The 18,738-nt window shown below is 38.9% G+C and overlaps 1 protein-coding gene across 4 annotated transcripts; it reads right to left on the bottom strand.

Moving 5' to 3' along the window:
• Window positions 1-193: 193 nt before the first annotated feature.
• LOC131332364 (uncharacterized) lies at window positions 194-17,068 on the bottom strand. 4 transcript variants are annotated; one of them, XM_058366550.1, is made up of 8 exons: window positions 16,632-17,066; window positions 12,193-12,347; window positions 11,079-11,327; window positions 8,470-8,604; window positions 5,346-5,528; window positions 4,558-4,719; window positions 764-1,175; window positions 194-396 (listed from the first exon to the last, which is right to left on the bottom strand). In XM_058366550.1, the coding sequence occupies exons 1-8, from the start codon at window positions 16,978-16,980 to the stop codon at window positions 374-376; spliced, it is 1,668 nt and encodes a 555-aa protein (XP_058222533.1). In that variant the 5' UTR covers window positions 16,981-17,066; the 3' UTR covers window positions 194-373. The 4 variants fall into 4 exon arrangements, with proteins under 4 accessions (XP_058222533.1, XP_058222531.1, XP_058222534.1 ...); XM_058366548.1 differs by having other exon boundaries at window positions 294-639; window positions 16,632-17,067; XM_058366551.1 differs by lacking the exon at window positions 8,470-8,604 and having other exon boundaries at window positions 294-639; window positions 16,632-17,068.
• Window positions 17,069-18,738: the final 1,670 nt, after the last annotated feature.

Below are 18,738 nucleotides of genomic sequence, written 5' to 3'. Positions count from 1 at the left end.
AACTCTACGAAAAGTCACCAAGGAAGGAGACATCTGTTCGTGAAGGACGCATCCGTTCACGGCGAACATGTGCCAATGAAAAGATGCAATTCCAAAATAACTCAATTTTCATTCACTTAAAAATAAAATATTATATCCTGTAATATTTTCCAACATAAGTTAACCCAATACAGGAAAAACAATTCCGGCTATGAAAGTAAGCTGGTGATTGAACCCAATTCATGAACAACAAATGTTTAACAACAGCAATAGGCCGCACATCTGGATCCACATGATGAAAGCCCTACTCAGAATTAACTCAATGCACAACCATATCTCTAAACATTAACATTGCCCCTCTCAAGTCACTGCCGCGACTCTAGATCAGAATCATTCACCAGTGCATCGCACAGGCCACTGTTATTAACAAGAGCCAAAAGAATATTTAGCTAGCAGCACACTCAACCTCATTCTACCTTGGTTACAAGCTTTATAACAGAGAATGGAAAAGGTATAAATGGATAAATGTTGCTTTGAAACAAGTGTTACACATAGAAGTCGTACAGGGAACTTGAAAAGAAATGATGAAGCTATAATAACCTCTCCAACCTTAGCAAATGCTATTTTAGCAACAGCACAGATATCTGGCCATAAGAGACACTTCACCCAGAACATGCTGAGTAATTAGACTTCAATATAAAGCCTCTCAAAGCCTCATTAAGATACCAAAAGGACTTAAACGGCCACCACAGTTTTTATCTAAAAACAGGTAACATCAAGTTACCTTTGGCTGCATTTGACCACATTGTTTGAATCATGGAGACAATAGAATGCCCCATTCTATGTACCAAACCATGACGAGGTTTATGCATACTTGAGATTAACCACTGGTAATCGTCCACAGCAGCATCTGATAATGGCTCCAGAAACTCACAACGAGCCAGAATCTCTGTGGGGGGCACTCCAGCAATGAGATTTGTGTCCAGATTGGGCTTTCCCTTGGTAAGTTCTTTAGGCTCTTCAACAGCGCCCTTCTCCAGGGAAGAGGGAGAGGCACCTGGTATGACCTCCTGCTGGAAAGGCATTGCCCTTGCAGCCTGTAAACAGAACTCGATCCATTGATGGACCAGAGGAGACCGTCCCCTATTCCATCCACCAATTCTATTTGTAGCAAATCTTGAGGTGGCTGGTATTGCCTGCAAATAAGAATGCGAACATGATTTCTAAGAGGAAACCTGGTAGGGAACAGGAAAGATTTTGTTTTTCTTTTGATAAGCACAAACAGGAACGATCACCCCACCGGCTATTTCTATTTGACAAGGATGTTCTATTTGTGAACTTGTCAAACATATGAGCCTATCATTGAGTAAATTTGGTGGTAACATAGTTGGGTAATCTTATCCTTATCTTGTATAGAGGAATCTATTTAAGGGACTCTACAGCTACAGTCTGCAATAAAGAATGCGATGGAATATGTTCTTTGGTATCGGTATAGAATCAGTGAATATGTCATAAAGTACAGATCAATAGGAATTACTCCCCTTAGTTCTCCTCCCAAGGTTTGTTTCTTCTTTTCTTCTTTTTTTCCATGGTTTCCGACATTAAGGTGTAGAAGCTGCCAGTAAAGGTTCTACTTCTACAGTGGTTCTTAATCGTATTTCCTTCAGCACCAAGAAATGCAGGGCAATTGACTTCTAAACTCCAGACAACAATAGCATGACCTGATCGTATACCCTCTACTTTCTATGCAATAAAGGGTAGTTAGAGCATCTTTTGGGTGTGTTATCTATTGGATTAGTGTTGTGTTGTATGCTCAGAACTAGCAAATGCATGTATGTGCTAATTTAGTTGTATGCTACGTGTGAGAAGTTAGGGTAACCACTTGGCACACATAAAGAGTAAGGGAGAGAAGAGGGAGAAAGGGGGAAGAGTGGTGGGGACCATCATTAACATAATATGTCTATATACATATGTATGTTGTGTTATATGTACCCTAACACAAATACACACAAACGCGCGTGTACATATAACTCTTAACACTCACTCTCAAGCTGGGTAGTAGATATCCCATAAGACCTAGCTTGTTACATAGTAACTCTAAGCATGGCTTGCACAGCGTTTTGGGGAAAATATCAGCTTATTGAGAACCAGTGGACACAAATAGAATAGCTACCACACCCAATTACTACAGTGTATATATATATATATGTCTGTGTGTGTGTGTGTGTGTGTGTGTGTGCGTGTGCGCGCATGGGTAATGACACACCAAAACTCCCTCTTGAAGGAAGGACCGTACCCAAACAATCTCACATGAGCCATAGCTCTGCATTCTGCTTCTACACTAGACCTTGCAGCAACTGTCTACTTCTTGCTCTTCCAAGTAACAAGATTTCCACTGAGGAATAAACCTCCAGTGGTCGATCTCCTATTATATGGTCCTCCTGCCCCATCTAGATTACTAAAGGCCTCAACAAGCAAATGACCACTTGCATTGTATAATAGACCACGTCCTGGATAGTTCACAACCCTAAGAATTGCTTTCCAATGCAGAAGTTGACTTGCTGAAATAAATTGCCTCACGTACTAACGGCAAACAAGATATTAGGACTCCTAATGGTAAGGCAATGCAACTCCTCTACAAAGCGACCATATGGGTTTGGATTAGGAAGCAACTCCCCATAGTCAATACAAAGTTTGACATTGGGGACACATGGGTGTATCCACCGGCCTAAATCCCAGCAAACCAATCTTCTCTAAAATATCCAACAGATGCTTCCTTTGAGACAATCTGATTCCATCATTTTACCTTGCCACCTCAATACAATACCCAAGAAATAACGCAACCTGCTCAATTCTTTGGGACAAAACTGACGTTGTAGCAATTCCTTCAACTTATCACCGTAACAATATATCATCCACATAGACAACAATATTTTACCCAAGACCACATCAGACTTGGCAAACCAAGCTCTAGGAGATTGCTTAAGACTATAAAGAGCTTTCCGAAAGCAACACACCAGAATACTCTCCCCCTAAGCAACAAACCCTAGTGGTTGCTCCATGTAGACCTCTTCATAGAGATCACCATGTAATGGATGATTTATCAGGATACAAAAGAGAACGAAAAGTACTAGCAGCAACAGTAGACATAGAAGTATAGAACTAGAAGCCATTACAAACAAGTCAATGCACAATGAGGAGCAAAAACCAAACAACTAGAAACAAATCAACAACCAACAACTGAGAAAGTAACTACCAACCAACCACCAAGCAATATTGGCATAAAAAAGTCAACTAATGAGAACAAAATGAACACCCAAACAAGCAAACTCAACATAGCACAACAAGAGTGAGAACTGAGAACCATGTTGAATAGCTTTATATACATTGTCGAGCCCATTTCCTAACAGCTTAAGCTTTTGGGACAATTGGTAACTTACCCTAATTAAGAAAAATCAAAGGCAGACGTTCCAATATGACATGCAGGACCAACAAGCAATGAGTGTCAACAACTGACAATCAACGAAGGACAGTGATGGCCAGAGTTCTCCAAAGGTCAGGAGCAGGGTCAGAGATCTGTATAGGTCAACGACGAGTTTCAGAGATCAGCGGCGAGGGTTGTCACCCAAAGATCATGCAAAGATGGAAAGGTAATAGGTGACGCTGCCTCAGCGAGGGTGGTAGGGTGCCACAAAAAGTGGCGAAACCTGGGTTGTGAACGATGAAGATTAGAGTTAGAGGCAGGGTTAACAATGCTTTGATATCCCAATGTTGGAGAGAAGGAAAAGTGTTTAGACTGTCCCTTCACCCTAACAGGCTAACACACAAACATAAGACGTGTGTGCGTGCGCGCGCGCGAGTGAGTGCAAACTAACAAAGATTAAAGTACGCCACTCACTAATATTAGCGTATAACTCCTAACAATTTTAATACACCTAACCTATCCTAACTCACACTTAACCACACCATTGGAATACATACTCAGTCCCTAAACTAACACATTCATAGCCCACATAAATGGGTCCTGCTTTTAACATTTTTTACACACACTGTTTCACACATTTTTGAAGAGCCCATTTTAGATGCTCTTGTAATCTAAGATAACAAAAGAGAAGAATAGGTAAATAAGCCTTGTGAGAGGTCTAGGTCTAAGTTCTGACCATTACAAACAGATCCAATATTGGCCCACTAATTATGTGTACATCTTGTCTGCATTGTCTTTCTACTCCAAAAAGATCTAAAAGTCAGGTTTCAGTTCAACTGACACAGAAACGCATTAGATTTTGGGTCTACCCAAAGATCATCGCTTCTGATGATTACAGTATAGGATCTTTTGTATACCCTTGCAGATTTACCGATAGCTTGAACTTTTTCGGTCAGGAGATACCTAATTGTGTCATGCAATTAGGTAAATATCTTTAAAGAAAGTCTTCAAGGTTGAAATGTTTTAAGAACTTCATCCCATACATGCAGGGAAGCATCGTCATGAGTGTCAAAATGCCACAACTAGATTTTCAATTAGAGAAACAACTTCAAATTCTTAGGAAATCAATTAACTGAAAGAAATTGTAGACATACCCATAGATCAGCCCACAAACTAGCTCCAGATTTGGGAACAACAACTGCAACATTTGTCATACGTTTGGCAGCAGGAAGAACATCACTACTCCACCCAACTGTCACCCATACATCTCCCACTCCAAATGCTTTCAGATACTGCACACTGTCGAATAGTCGAACCTACAAAAAGCCATCTAACACGTATAAGGACACACCAAACATTGCTATAATGAAAATTATATAACTATAATGGTATTATAAAATGCACGACACAGTCAGCAACAACTTGTCCATGCTAGCATCAGTCAGGACTCTTGCTTTTCACCAGTCCAAATCTAGGAAAGATCAAGCGTGTAGTAGTAGTTTATGGAAGTCAGAATTTCAAAGGCTGCTTAAATAGAAAGGATCGACTAATCTACGTCCACTCAACAACTGGATAACATTTATTAAAGCAGCATCAGCAAGACCTTGGTCAAGTTTTGAGTGGTGCCAGCTTATTTGCAGCATTTTCTTACCATGTCACCACTACCAAGTGAACTATTGTCTTGCCTACTGCAACAAATTCATCCCACTTCCTTATTTCTGGTTGGTTTTGTATCCCCTATCCATCCATCTTACAACCAGTTAGAGGAACATCTATCAACCGCATACTTTATAAATATTAATAGCTCGACATCGTGTATAACATTCAAATATACCAGTCGGTTTTTCCACGGTTAGCACAACAAATTCACTCACAGGCCAAAGACCCCAGCTTGCACGTGTCTACTATTATCCTAGGATGGCTTCACCATGCATTTATATACCTGTTTTTGGAGCTGTGCAAGCTTCGCCCGCACAGCATTTCTCCCTCCAGCAACCTCAGAGTCAACGTTGCTTGTATTGTATGATGCCCCCATAGACTTCAATACAGCACCGACAACCTCTCTAGGGTCATCAACCATGGAAATTTTCCCCGCAAGTTCAGGTCGCCATATGTCAGCCCAGTCCTGTGAATGGGAAAAAATAGTAATAAGTACTCCCGAAATATAATATTCGCAAATTCGACAATCAGATATTTTTTTCATAAGCAAAGAAGAAGTTCTGGGGTTTAGAATCCTAACAATATTAAGTGGAACTGCTTTTCTAGTTGAATCTTTTGGTTATTTACACTTTGTGGCCCTAAAGCTTCACAGAATTTCACTTCCAATCCTAGAATCGAGTTGCAAACTCACCCTCTCGTCCACTTGGAGTTAGGGGGTTTACGGAAACTGGCATGAGGCTCACTCATTGAATAAGGGCTTTTATATGATTGCAACCTTCTCAAGCCAAAACAAAAGCTCCACGCTAAATAAGTAACGAAAAGCCAAATAACTGAATTTAAGCCAACAACCGTTTTTTCATCAAAACGGAGAAACTACAATATATAAAAAAGGAAAAAAAAAAAAGAACAAAGAAAAAGTGACATGAGAGCTGAAATAGCAATTCCAACAAGCAAGTTCTTATTGCCACTAAAGAACGTATTAAGTGTCTTTTCTCTTGAAAAAAGGCTTGCTAATAGGCTGACCAACATTAATTTTATGGAGAGCTCAAATCACGACCCACCAAGACATGCACTCATCAGGTCATCTTCACATTCATTTTTCTCTTTGATCTCCTCCTTCGATCCAAACCCTCGCTTCATCAGAAATTTCAACCTGAAAGTTTCAGACACCCTATCCAGTGGTTGCTGAAATCTAACTGAACGCCTCCAATATTATCTTTAACCTCGGTTCAATTATGGTTTTTTCACGCTTGCTGCTGATTCTTTGACTTGGTTTGCTAGTGTTCAAACCACAAGTAGGTAGATACAAAATTATCCTCGTAATTACTTCAGCACAGTGCACTTTGCAGATTTGACCGATATTGAAGATATTAAACTTGACTTTTCTGTGATCTTGTTCTTGGAAGTTTGGCTAGTAGAAGTTCAGATTCGTTTCAAGCTATCGGTGTAAAGTTGGTACATGAGATATACAATAATGGGATAAGTGACAGAAAAGTTCATGTTTCTGGGGATGTAACAAAGTCTACTGATGCCAATGCTGCAAATTACAAGGAATCATGTTCCGCTTGGTGCACCAACACTTCCAAAATTATAACTTGGATAAATAGTTCTGTGGATCAGTCTATCCTCTATCAACTATCAGCAAAGGAAATTTGGGACTACCTTTCCAGATTGTACTTCCAAAGTTCCAATCGAACTTTGCAAAGAGATATCAGTTAAAACATGAAATTCAAGCAACCTTCCAAGGAAATAGGCCAATACAAGAGTTCTACTCTGCTATGACTACTTTGGGGATCAGTTGGCTTTCAAAGAGCTTAAAGAACTGAGTGACAATATGGTTTATTGCTTACAGAGAAGAGCAAAGACTTGTACAATTTCTAATGGGTCTTGGAGTATGAAGCATGGCAACTGATGCAGACAATTAGATACAAGAGAGTCTAAAAAATAGGAGACGGGCACAGCTAGGATACATCAAGCCTTTTCACCAGTATTTTATGTATAACTACAAGAATGGTCCAAAATCATTGTATTCTTTCGTATGCAAAAGTGGTGTACCAAATTTTCCTTGGTTACTTGTTGAAATTCAATTTCATGGAACACATCTATGACACAATAAGGACATTGAAAAACTTTTAAAATAAAGGATGAAACTATTTTCAACTCATTCTCTCAGTAATAAATAAGTACTAGAAATTTCTACTTCACTGTATTCCTACCAATTTTGCTATACTACTATTAAAAATGTTACACAATCTTAATTTCATAAAGGATCTGATATGTGACCTATAGTATTAAAAAGTATCTGAAATTTTAAAAGTAAACCATACGAAATTATATTTTTGATCCTTCTGGGATACGTATCCACAAGTTTCAGAGGAGTATCAGTCTCCAATACAGATAACATACAGACGCGACTCAGTGGCACTATTCTTCGCCGTAGTCCACTTCCTTGGTCTTAGAGATGATACTAGACCATCTTGTTGACACTTGTGACTTCATCTCTTGGGTTGGTGTAATCACAAGTTCAGGTTTAAGTTGCATGAGTGTTGATTTATTTAAGTTGCGCCATACAGAGAAGGGTGAGACACCCAAAGCAAGACTAACTTAAACTAAGACATATATGCAAGGAAGAGTATTTCAGTGACTGTAGCTCATACAACGAAAGAGAGTAGGGATCAGACACCGCAAGCTTGTTCACTTTCTGACTAAGAACTCAAAGAGCGAGCCCCAACCCAGAGCGTTCATGCGCAATGACTTGTACATGCAGGATATATGAACTTGTAGGAATAACATAAAATATTTTCCTCAAATATGTAAGTAGCATATTAAATCTGGATAGGGAAATTATGTAAGCCCTTATGGTACCGCAACACTCTCGTACAATGATCCCATTCTCGATTGTGCTCAGCGTACCAGAAGAAACATTTATCCTTTGGATGAATACAAAATATTCACAGAAGTACTCTAGTAAACCCGAATTGTGTAATACACACAAGTGCCCTTATGATACCACAACATTCTTGTACCACTTGCCCATTCTTGATTATGTTCTCATACCAGAAGAACCCTGAATCCTTGGGATTAATCCAAACAAGTCTCTAAGAGTGTTATGCCACTATTTTATTTTTCATTTGGCCACACTGGAAACAAATATTAGCAGAATCGCGAAAGAGATAGACATCAAAAGAAGTGATGATGAGAGTAGAACATGTCAAGACAAACCAACTGACAGCTCAATTATGATCATTAATTCTAGCTGAATGGAGTCAATTATCAGACGTCCTTTTTAGAACAAAAGTAATGAACCACATCCAAAACAATCCATAACTAACTAAGGAGTAGGAAATCATCGTTTGGCCTCAAGATATACTATATTGTAACCATTTACAGCCTGGAAAACAAATTACCTTTATTGGAGCCAAATTATGCTTTTGAAACTTGTTTTTCTTGTAAGCGACTACTACACTTCCCCATCTATATGGAGCAGCCCATATTGTCCCCTTAGGATCTAACCTTCCCTCACTGTTCCTGCGTAAATATACCTGAGAGTATTTAAGAAGCAGCACAATGATACAGTGATACAGGTTCATTTTGGAAAACATAAAACGTACTTCATTTAAATATCAATAACCAACACCGGCCACTGTCATTTAGATTCAATAAACATTGATCCGGGACTATCATTCTCAGCACTACCAGGGTATAGAAGTTTTTCTGTTTTGAATTTCATTACCATAGTTACATAATACTGGTTCCTGTTTTCTTTCTTACAATAGTTACATAATATGGGTTTATAGTCTATGCATAAGCAATTTAACTCTTAAAAGTGAATATTAAGACATGAAAATATAGATTCATTTGAAATATCCAGATTTAACTGATTCTGAAGATTGTCTGTTATGCATGATTCATAAAAAATCAAAGAAGCATGATAAACAGGTTAAGCTATACAACTGATAAACTTCTGAAGCTTTTCCACATCACAGATCAAAGTATCAAACATTGTGAAGGTTTTCAAAACTAATTAATTCTCTCAGATTAGTAGAGACATTGGAGAAATAGCAGTCAAAAGTCAAAACTTGTATAACTAGTGATCCGGATCCTAGTTTTCGATGCCTGGAAACTAGGAAGGACTTCAATTGACTGGTTTCAAATAAATTTTAAACCTATAAAGTGCTTATTTGTTTATGGGCTTCATGGTTGGCCGTGTGCATACTCGAATTCAATTTATACAAGGAAGGTTCTGGTTCTACCAATTATCACGTTGACTCACAGTTAAGTGATTACACTATATCAGTATTTTTCCTATATTAGTCGTCACCGGTTTTCCTGGAAGAGTCCCAAATCTTCAACTGTTGGACCTCAATAAAGTCAACCATTATGTGACATTTGAGAAAAGAAGTCATGGTCCAGCCTCGGGTTGGAACCCATATTATGTCAACTCAGGTATGAGCATCCAGTGCTGAAGTGTGTCAATGTGGTGTTAGATCTCCCAAAACCTTATAGCCTAGGATAGTGGATATGTACCACAAAGAAAATGCCAGCAAACCTCTAATTGAATGCATAAGAATTCGACCATTTCCAGATTCTCAAAGGGAGCACCAAACATTAGAACGGTGCCCCACTAGATTGATTTTACATGGCATAGTTGTTAAGTTACTTGTAATCCCAAAAGCTTAAGTCGTTAGGAAATGGGCCAAACATTGTACATCAAGCTATCTAACACTCTCCCTGACGTGCAACCCCGTCTTGCACATGGAGATGCAAGTTTTACTGTATATATGTTGCTTATACGTATTTTATATGGTTTTGTCTTGCATGACTGGAAGTTAAAAGATAAAGATAAGAATTGGAAGAGGAAAAAGGTAATTGGTGGGAGATTCTGTACATGGGTGTGTGCATGTGAGGTGCAAACTTAATATCTATAATCTATTGTGTGAAAATGACAATTGAAACAAATAAATGGTGGATGGACAAGTGCCTTATTTAGACACCTCGTGAGCTTACTTAACAGGAGCTATAAAAACATGAACAAAGGATTTCTTTAAGGACAAATAAGTTTTCGGTGTTTTACAAAGAGCTAGAAGGTGAGTACGTAGGAATCGGAATTGAAGGTTTTAGGGTGTTGCATGCAATCTCGGTGCACAGGGGCTAAAGGTCTGAGGTAGATTAAGGTACCGAAGCCAGGAAGTATACAATATGCTCTAAATTAATCTCCGGAGTATTCCTTTGGCATGTTTTTGTATTCGGCTCGATTGTTATGCTATTTATTGAAATCCATGAATTCTTTGGTGAAGTCGAGTTACGTTATATAAATGGGGGCTTGGTGCCATGGAACTGTTTAGTATGTGACCGAGTGAATTTGCCTACTGTGTTAACGGCCTGAGAAGTCTCATATGGCAGGCGAGCAGTAACCGGTCATATACTGAGGAGGACCTGATATGAGGTCATATTATGTGAATTGTCGTTGACTCCGTGTCGCAAATTGGTTGGTCTCATTTATTGTGAGCATAACTACTCTCGTCATATTGTATATTTCCTGGGGGTTTATGAAGAAATTCATTATGGCACAATAGGAGAGTCCACAACTGCAGGTTAGCTGCTGATGCGAGAGCGAAAGCACAGGACAGGCATATGGAGTTTAGGCCAGCTAGTTGTTTTATTTATTTTAGAACACAGCTGTAAATGTTATTCTTTTCAGAATAAGATGATTAAAAATCCATTATTTCTACATTGTGGTGCTTGAGGATCCGGTTGTCACAATACCCTGATGCACGAAAAATGAACGCAAGGGTCAATTCTGAGATCTCTCACTAAATTTAGAAGCGTCATTTGAAATAGCAATTCATCAGACAATGATTTATTCATTTAAGTTTTCTTTCCTGCACAATTTACTCATAGCCCTTCGATGTTAGAACATATAGGCCAATCTGGAAAACCGTAGCAATGGAATGTTTGTGTACATAGCAAGGATTGGAGTATAAAAAGGACCATATAAATCAGATTGTATCCTTACCTTCCATTTGTCATCTAAGCCTCTAAACCAATCATAGTCCTCCACCCCTTGAAGGGCCACGATTAAACCCTTTCTAATAGCCAAACTAAGCCAGGAATCACCAACACTAACAATATCAGCCGCCACGGCAGATTTAGGGCCAATGTTTCCTTCGGTAAAAGATTTAGAAAGATCAGAAAAGATGTTGTCGAGACTTCCGCGGAGCTCTAAACGTAACTTTGCTCTCCTTCCTTGAGATTGAATGAAATCCTGTTCGCAAAAAAGTGCATTATGAGGATAACAAAAACTAGGAATGAATACGCAAACACTGAGAACTTCTTGCACGGACACTTCTACATGTAACAACACGTGGGGGACACTTGACGTTTGGGTATAGGTATCGGATATGTGACTGCTACTGGTGGTTGATATCGACCTAACAAGGATCTTAAGTGTTTCCAGTTTACCATACAAAATATATAGAACTCTCAGAATTTAAATCATGCATGGAAAGTCTATTCTACCTCGTAAACACCACTCTATACCTTAAAATAAATTAGTCCTTTATATATAGTTTATATAGTGTCATGTTGTATACATGATTAGATGGATCTGACAACTAGAAACATTGCCCGAACTTGATACCCGTAACTGCATACACATAACGAAGGTTATCATTGTGAGAGTCGAACCATGCAAAGATGAATAATATACGTGGCCTATGACAACTATTGTTGGTGCTGCTGCTGCGGCGGTGAATTTTTGTGTAAAGGTTGTAGTTATAAGCTTTTCTTTGAACTTTTTTCCCCCTAGAGTCTTTAAACAGGAAGAATATCAGTTCCCTACTGAATCATTTAGATGATGAGAAAATAACACTAATGTGAAATAAAATAAGCGCTCAACGTCACATTAGTTTACCTTAACTTTGTATCACACTTTTCCCTCCCGAGTTGCATATTTTAGTATTCTCAAGTCCAACTTTTTCAAAATTTGACAAGACATACAAGCTAACAGAAGCTAAGGGTCATGCTTTGCATGTGTATTTGTATTTATTTGTATGAACAAAATTTGAGAAGTATACTCAGAGGTATCAATATCACACAAACGGAAATGCAGAACAAGTTATAAAGATGACCTGGACCCAAGAAGGAGGTATGGAGCCGCGTATAGCAACAATTCTTAAGGGAACTGTCAAGGCATATGTTCTAGACTTCCTCTTTTCAAATGTTGCTTTTAGATCCTTATCTTCCAGGTTTTCCATGGTTCTCGATCCTTTCATATCATCATTGTCTGTGTTCAGAAAATAGCTGAATGATTAATCCATGACAGCTATTTCATAAAACTATAAATCAAAGAAACAAAAATGCAAATAAAATCGAAAATAAACAGTTTGTTCTGCTTGTAAATTTTAAAGCATATCATGGAATCGCCCTAAACCACAAAGCAGTACATAAAACATGTGGCATTTTGTCCAATGCGTTTGGGCTAGAAAAAACATGTCCTTTGGCACTCGCATCCACGAGAAGATTCCAAAATACCAAATTGTACTTGCAGATCTAATTGAATGTTATTTCTATAATTTTGATAGAACTTCAAAGAGAAGTTATGCAGTAATGCTACACGCACAGCAAATGTGCACAGATTTTGTGCACAGATTTTTTGTGGGGCCCACTACGGGTCCCACACAAATAATCCGAGCCGTTCATTAAATGTAAAACATTTTTTCAAGGGCCCTCGCAAAATATCAGCTCAATCCGATACTCATAGATGCTTGATTCAATCATTTAACTTTTCATTCGAATCTCAGGATAATGAAAAGTTAAATGATTGAATCAAGCACTTATAGATATCGGATTGAGCTGATTTTTTGCGGGGACCCTTGAAAAAATGTTTTACATTTAATGAACGGCTCGGATTATTTGTGTGGGACCCGTAGTGGGCCCCATAAAAAATCTGTGCACATTTGCTGTGCGTGTAGCATTACTGGAAGTTATGTCCTGCTGAAAATTCACTGTATTTATTATCACAAAGCTTTGAAATCAATATATCAAATTTCGTAGATCTTGACACAAGGATTCAAAAACTACCCATTTTTAATACTAATGGACATCCAAATGATATTGCAAAGTTGTATACGTGAACTTCCTAAATAGTGGTTGCGGTCATACTGCATTGGTGGCAATGATGCGGTTGCAAGGATAACAGCCATAGCGTAATTGTGGCAGCAACCGCAGGTGTGAATTTTCTTCTTCTCAGCACTGTTGTGGGGTGTAATGATTGTAGTGTAACAGTTGGCCGTAACCCATACAGCTAGTAAGGGTGTTGTGTAACATTTGCGGCCCTTTTTAAAACCAGGGGCGATTAATTACAGAGTCGCGTATGGAGCTTTTTCTACTGACTGCAAAACATATTGGCAAGTCCTTAATGCATGGAAAATCTATTACGAGAGGGTCCAAGTTGTTAAAGTGAAACTCACTGTACCAGATTTTTATCTTGAATTAAGCAATTGAAAAACTCAACAACAGATAATAGAATATATATTTTATACAGACACAGACACAAACCACAATGGAATCGCCTCAGGATAATTCCCCAATTTTATTAGATAGTTTTTGACATTCAGATTTTGCATATAGTAATCATCGTATGGGTTACTGAGTACTAGTATAGTACCCTAATTTTCTGAGTGGCAGATACATATGCCGAAACTATTCATACCCTAATACACAATGTACGTATGTCGAAGAACTCGAATTAGTCAATCCATCATGTAGGCAGAGGCAAATGGAAATTAACTCCCCTTCATTTTATAGAACACCAAAATAGGAGCAGGTATATACTCAAAATTGGGTCCCAGACGATTCCAAATACTCAACTGTAGATGCTCTTACCACGGTTTTGCACATTTTCCGCATGATCTGAACCACTAGTAGAATAGAACTAGTATATAAAATCCTAGAAATAGCATAAGTGCATAACCATACCAAACCAAACCGAACCTTAAATCCCAAACAATTGGGTCAGCTGGATAAATCTATTCTCCATTGACCTCTTTCGAGGGCATTGTGTTCCGAGATATTAAAAAAACTTAGATCCTTTCCAACTACCACCTCTAAATTCAATTGTGGTCTATCCACTCTCTTAGTGTTATCCTCCAATGTACTTTATCACTCCTTCTAACTATCACATCTCCTAACTACCACATCACCATGATCAAAAATAAAAAAAACTACCGCATCGGCCAATCTACAATAGTCCATACCACCTTAATCTTTTTTTCTCTCATTCTATCTTCTATCGGTGCTTCCCCTACCATTTTGGAAAGGTTTTCATTTCTAATTATCTCGCAAAATCTTACCACAGTCCACAGATCCATCGCAACATTCTCCGTTTCAGCTACACTTATCTTACTTGCAGTTTTTTTCTTAGTAGTACAAACATTCAGTGCGCCATGTAACATGACGGCTCATAGCATTAGGATAGAATTTTCATTTCAGTTTTGCAGGTATTCTGTAGACACACAACTTTCAAACCACTCTGCCACTTGATCATCCGCAATCTCTCCATCCAACACCATAATATCAACATAACAGATCAACAAGGATTGTTTATCTCCTATAAAATTGAGCCTTTTCTATGAACTGTCTTGTAAGGATATGATAAGATACAATATGTTGAATGATTCAGCCATGCAGCATACACACCATGATTATCAACCTTGAGCACACAAAACCCGCTATATAGCTTAAGCTTCTAAATGGCTTCTCTTTGTATTAGATTCCATCAAGCCAACAACGTTCTTCCCTACGTACCCAACAGGACATGGTTGGCATTTTAGGGATGGCAATTTGCCGCACCCCGAACCTACCCCGACCAGGTCGGGTTCCCGCCAATTTTTTGGGTGCAGGGGCAGATTTGGGGGAAATTAGAAAAACCTGATTGGGTCGTGTAGGGTTTGGGTTGAAAATACCCCACCCCCGTTACCCGCCCCAAAATATTTTTACAATGTAACATTATAGTTTTACCCTAATATTTTATCATTGTACTTAAAAAAGTTATAGTTGTACCCTGATATTTTTATCATTATACCACAATTAATATTTTTACCCTTATATTTTCGCCATTATACTAAAATACCACCTTATATATAACTATTCCCTTCTATTTTGCTTTTAGGTTAACCAATTTTTTTCTCATTTTTTACGGAGCGGAGCGGGAACTGGAGCACCCACGAATTACCCGGTTAGGGTTAGGGTTCGGGGCAGGGGCAGGGTCATGTTGTACTTTTCGGGTCAGGGTACGGCATAACCACCCCCATTCAGCCCCGTTGCCATCCCTAGTTGGCAAGAAATTACATGGAAGAGTAGATTGTTTCGCATTGGCTTTGAATCTTGATAACAGTATCCTTTACTTGTAGAGCCACTAACAGAGGCAGTAACAATGACGGTGATTCCAGGGTGGAGTTGACTCCAAGGCAAAGTTTCCTTGTGCTAGTGACTGAGGCAATAAAGTGGTTGGAGAAGCAGAGTGCAGAGTTAGAGGCGAGCCAAAATATGGCTGAGAGTCTTGAGACTACAACATCCTCATAGCATTTGCAACGTCCTTCACTCAAACTCTAGTAGGTTGAAAGGAAGCAGGTATTCCCCCGAAGGGGACCAACAAACTGAAAACCAACTTGATTTTTGCAAGAGAAAACAATGCCTCATGGTGAACACGAATGATTTCGCCTCGTGAGTGCATAGGGCTAGTTGAAATCAAGTAGTGGCAGTGCTAAACCACAAAGCAAATGAGTTCAAGGTTATGGATGAAGAGAGAGTCAATTTTCTGCTGTCATGGCCAAACATTGAAATCACAAGGCGGAGTCCAGATGGCCAGGGCAAAAAGGGTGTTGTCCCGCAGAGATAGAGCAAGTTCACTGGCTCTTATACCATGTTCCATATATGTTGGCTTGGCATGATAGAATTTGGTACAAAGAGAAACAATTTATGGGCGAAATAGGAAGAAAAAGATTTTTATGTGAAAGGAAACAAACGAGTCAAGCATTGTGGGTTGTGTTTGCTCTAGTGTTCTAAAACAAGGAATTAATCGCTAGGATCTATCCGAATAGGTCCTACGAACGATTAATTGCCGATTACAAATCAATATGCACCAATTAATCCAATTAATTGCTCGAAGGTGGCCGACCGCCCGAATAGCACCTAGCGTCTTTTAGAACATTGGTTTGCTCGACGTATATAATCAAGGTGCACAGGTTACATCAAATTTTCAACACTATGAGCCCACATCCAAGAAATTCAAATTATTTTCCGCTGAAATGGATTTACTATGTATGTCCAATGGTTTCGCCTTTCCATATCATCATTTACCACATTAACTGAAATCCAGTAAATAGGTCCGTACTCGAGTTTTCAAGCTATCAACTTTAATTCACAAGAAAAGTCACAAGCTTAGTCAAAACCCTTCACTGGCGATCTCAATTCTCACTATCGCGAATTTTAATGGTACCAACGCTTCAATGCTCGCACTCCTGCTTATGCATGCGCACACGCATTATGTGACTTAGGTCAAAAGTACCTGGGATTCTCTGCTCTTCAACCACTGTTGGCCGATTGGCCGCAGGGACGGGCGGAATCCGGGCGGAGGCAGCTGCCGCCGAGCAGATACTAATGCCAAGGCCGAGAAAGAGGACGGCAGAGGCCGCCGCGAGCTGCCGGAGCGGTTCGGGCTGGCCGGAGGCGGGCAAGGGTGGGTTCGGGTTCTGGTGGTGGGATTTGGAAGATGCCGATGCTGATAATTTGAGATTGCGACGATAACGGAAGAATAGGGGGTTTGGGCAGTGGCTCAAAGGAAAGTTAGGGTTAGAATTGGGGTTTAGGAAACGGTTGATTGCGCTGGACAGATACGGTGGTGAGAGCAACGCCATACCGAAATTTTTTTAGACCACCATGTAGCTTAGAAATGCCAGGCCGTCCTTTCTATCGAGTTTTCCGAGCTAGTGTGCGGTGGCTAAATTATTGTGGATGGGGGGCCGCGGCCATTCAAATAAATTTCGAGTTTGTTAATTTTGAGGTAAGCTTTCTTGAAAGAGTAATATTAAGATAAAAATATTCAAGAAAAACTATGGTAATTTTTTAATTTATTGATTTTTCTAGACGAACCAATAATTCATTAAAGTTAACAAACATGAATTTTTTTAAATAAAGACAAAACAAAAAAAATCAAGTACTATAACTCTTAGTTTAGTGGAAACAAATTATGTTAGATAAATTTGAAAAATTATTCAATGCCCATGAGATACTGTCACGTGATATCTTTAAGCTCTTTCTTCACTACAAAATGCGTAGAGTCCATATAAATGTATAATATGGAAGAATTTGGGGTAAAGCCACGTGGTGCCAAAAAAAACTGAATAATTACTAGCTAAAGACAACCAAGAAGACAAAGTGCGTAGAGTCTACATCAGAAATTTTACTTTTTGACTATGGCTATTATTGCTAGTACATGTTAAAAATTGGTTATTTCTCAAAATACTTGGGTAAAAGTTAAAAAATATACTTTTTTAATTCCGCTCGTCGAGACGAATAAATAACTCACAAAAGTTTGACACAAAACTAACAAATGCGAAAAAAATTCAAATAAGGAAAAAACTCCCAAATTTAAGTTAAGTTTATAAGAACGCAGCCTAATTAGCTATTTAAAACTTAAAAGCATGTACTAGCAATAATAGCCATAGTCAAAATGTAAAATGTCTAATGTACCTAGTCAGAGCAAGTCTGGTCTGGAAAATAGCTGAGCCATTGCCAAAAACTGGTGCGCCTTTTTTTGGCTCCAGTCATTTCTGTTACCATTTTCTCCCAGAAAAAAATGGCAGCATGGCAAAAGCCACATCACCAAACTCAATCATCTAATTACTCTGGGAATCATCCGAGTCATACTGTTGAAACAAAACTCGGTAGGTTAGGTGGTCTCTGTCTCTATCATCCGTTTCCCATTGTGCGAAATCCTATAGGATCATGAATATGAAATCCTATAGTACCATGACATAGTTGGGGTTTGCTCGGGAAAAAATCTTCCATAAGAAAACTCCATAGGTTGGGTTGTCTCTGTCTCTATCATTCATTTCCCATTGTGCGAAATCCTATAGGATCATGAATATGAAATCCAATAATACCATGACATAGTTGGGGTTTGCTCGGAAAAAAATCTTCCATAAGAAACATGGTATGATATGTTTTATGCCCTCCCTCTTTGTTCCTAGGAAAGGCAAATCAGTGTGTCTGTGGGAGAGAGAGTACTTGTTACCGGAGCTGTCAATCTCACTGTTGCTGGAACACTTTCTGGTCAATCTCACCTCTGTTGCAAGTTGAGGAGAAACCATGCACATAGAGAGATGGTGCGGAGAAGTGAACATTTCGGGCACGAAAATAGTGTACTGTTGTGTACTATTGTAAAAAGTATTAATCGGTATAAGTGTAATGGTCTTTTCAGAAGGTGTGAAAGACTTGTGAATAGTGTGATAGGATTGACTAATCAATTATGATTGAACAGTAATGTCTAATTATATGTATCACTTTGTAGGTGTAAAGAAAGTCTATGGTAGGTGTACGAAAGATCCAATTATGCATGGATACTATTTGTGTAGGTAATCTATGATGTAAGCACCAGAGTGTCTGTAGTCCCT

The sequence above is a fragment of the Rhododendron vialii genome, chromosome 7a (assembly GCF_030253575.1).
Source record: "Rhododendron vialii isolate Sample 1 chromosome 7a, ASM3025357v1".
NCBI classification, from domain to species: Eukaryota; Viridiplantae; Streptophyta; class Magnoliopsida; order Ericales; family Ericaceae; genus Rhododendron; species Rhododendron vialii.
This window is presented reverse-complemented; position numbering and strand designations above follow the sequence as displayed.

Coding starts and splice junctions, on each gene's coding strand:
- LOC131332364 (XM_058366548.1), bottom strand. CDS start 16,980: ATGGCGTTGCTCTCACCACCGTATCTGTCCAGCGCAATCAACCGTTTC. Junction 11,328..12,192: donor TACCTCCTTCTTGGGTCCAG/GTCATCTTTATA, acceptor TTTTGCGAACAG/GATTTCATTCAATCTCAAGG. Junction 5,529..8,469: donor ATAATTTGGCTCCAATAAAG/GTAATTTGTTTT, acceptor TCCCATTCACAG/GACTGGGCTGACATATGGCG.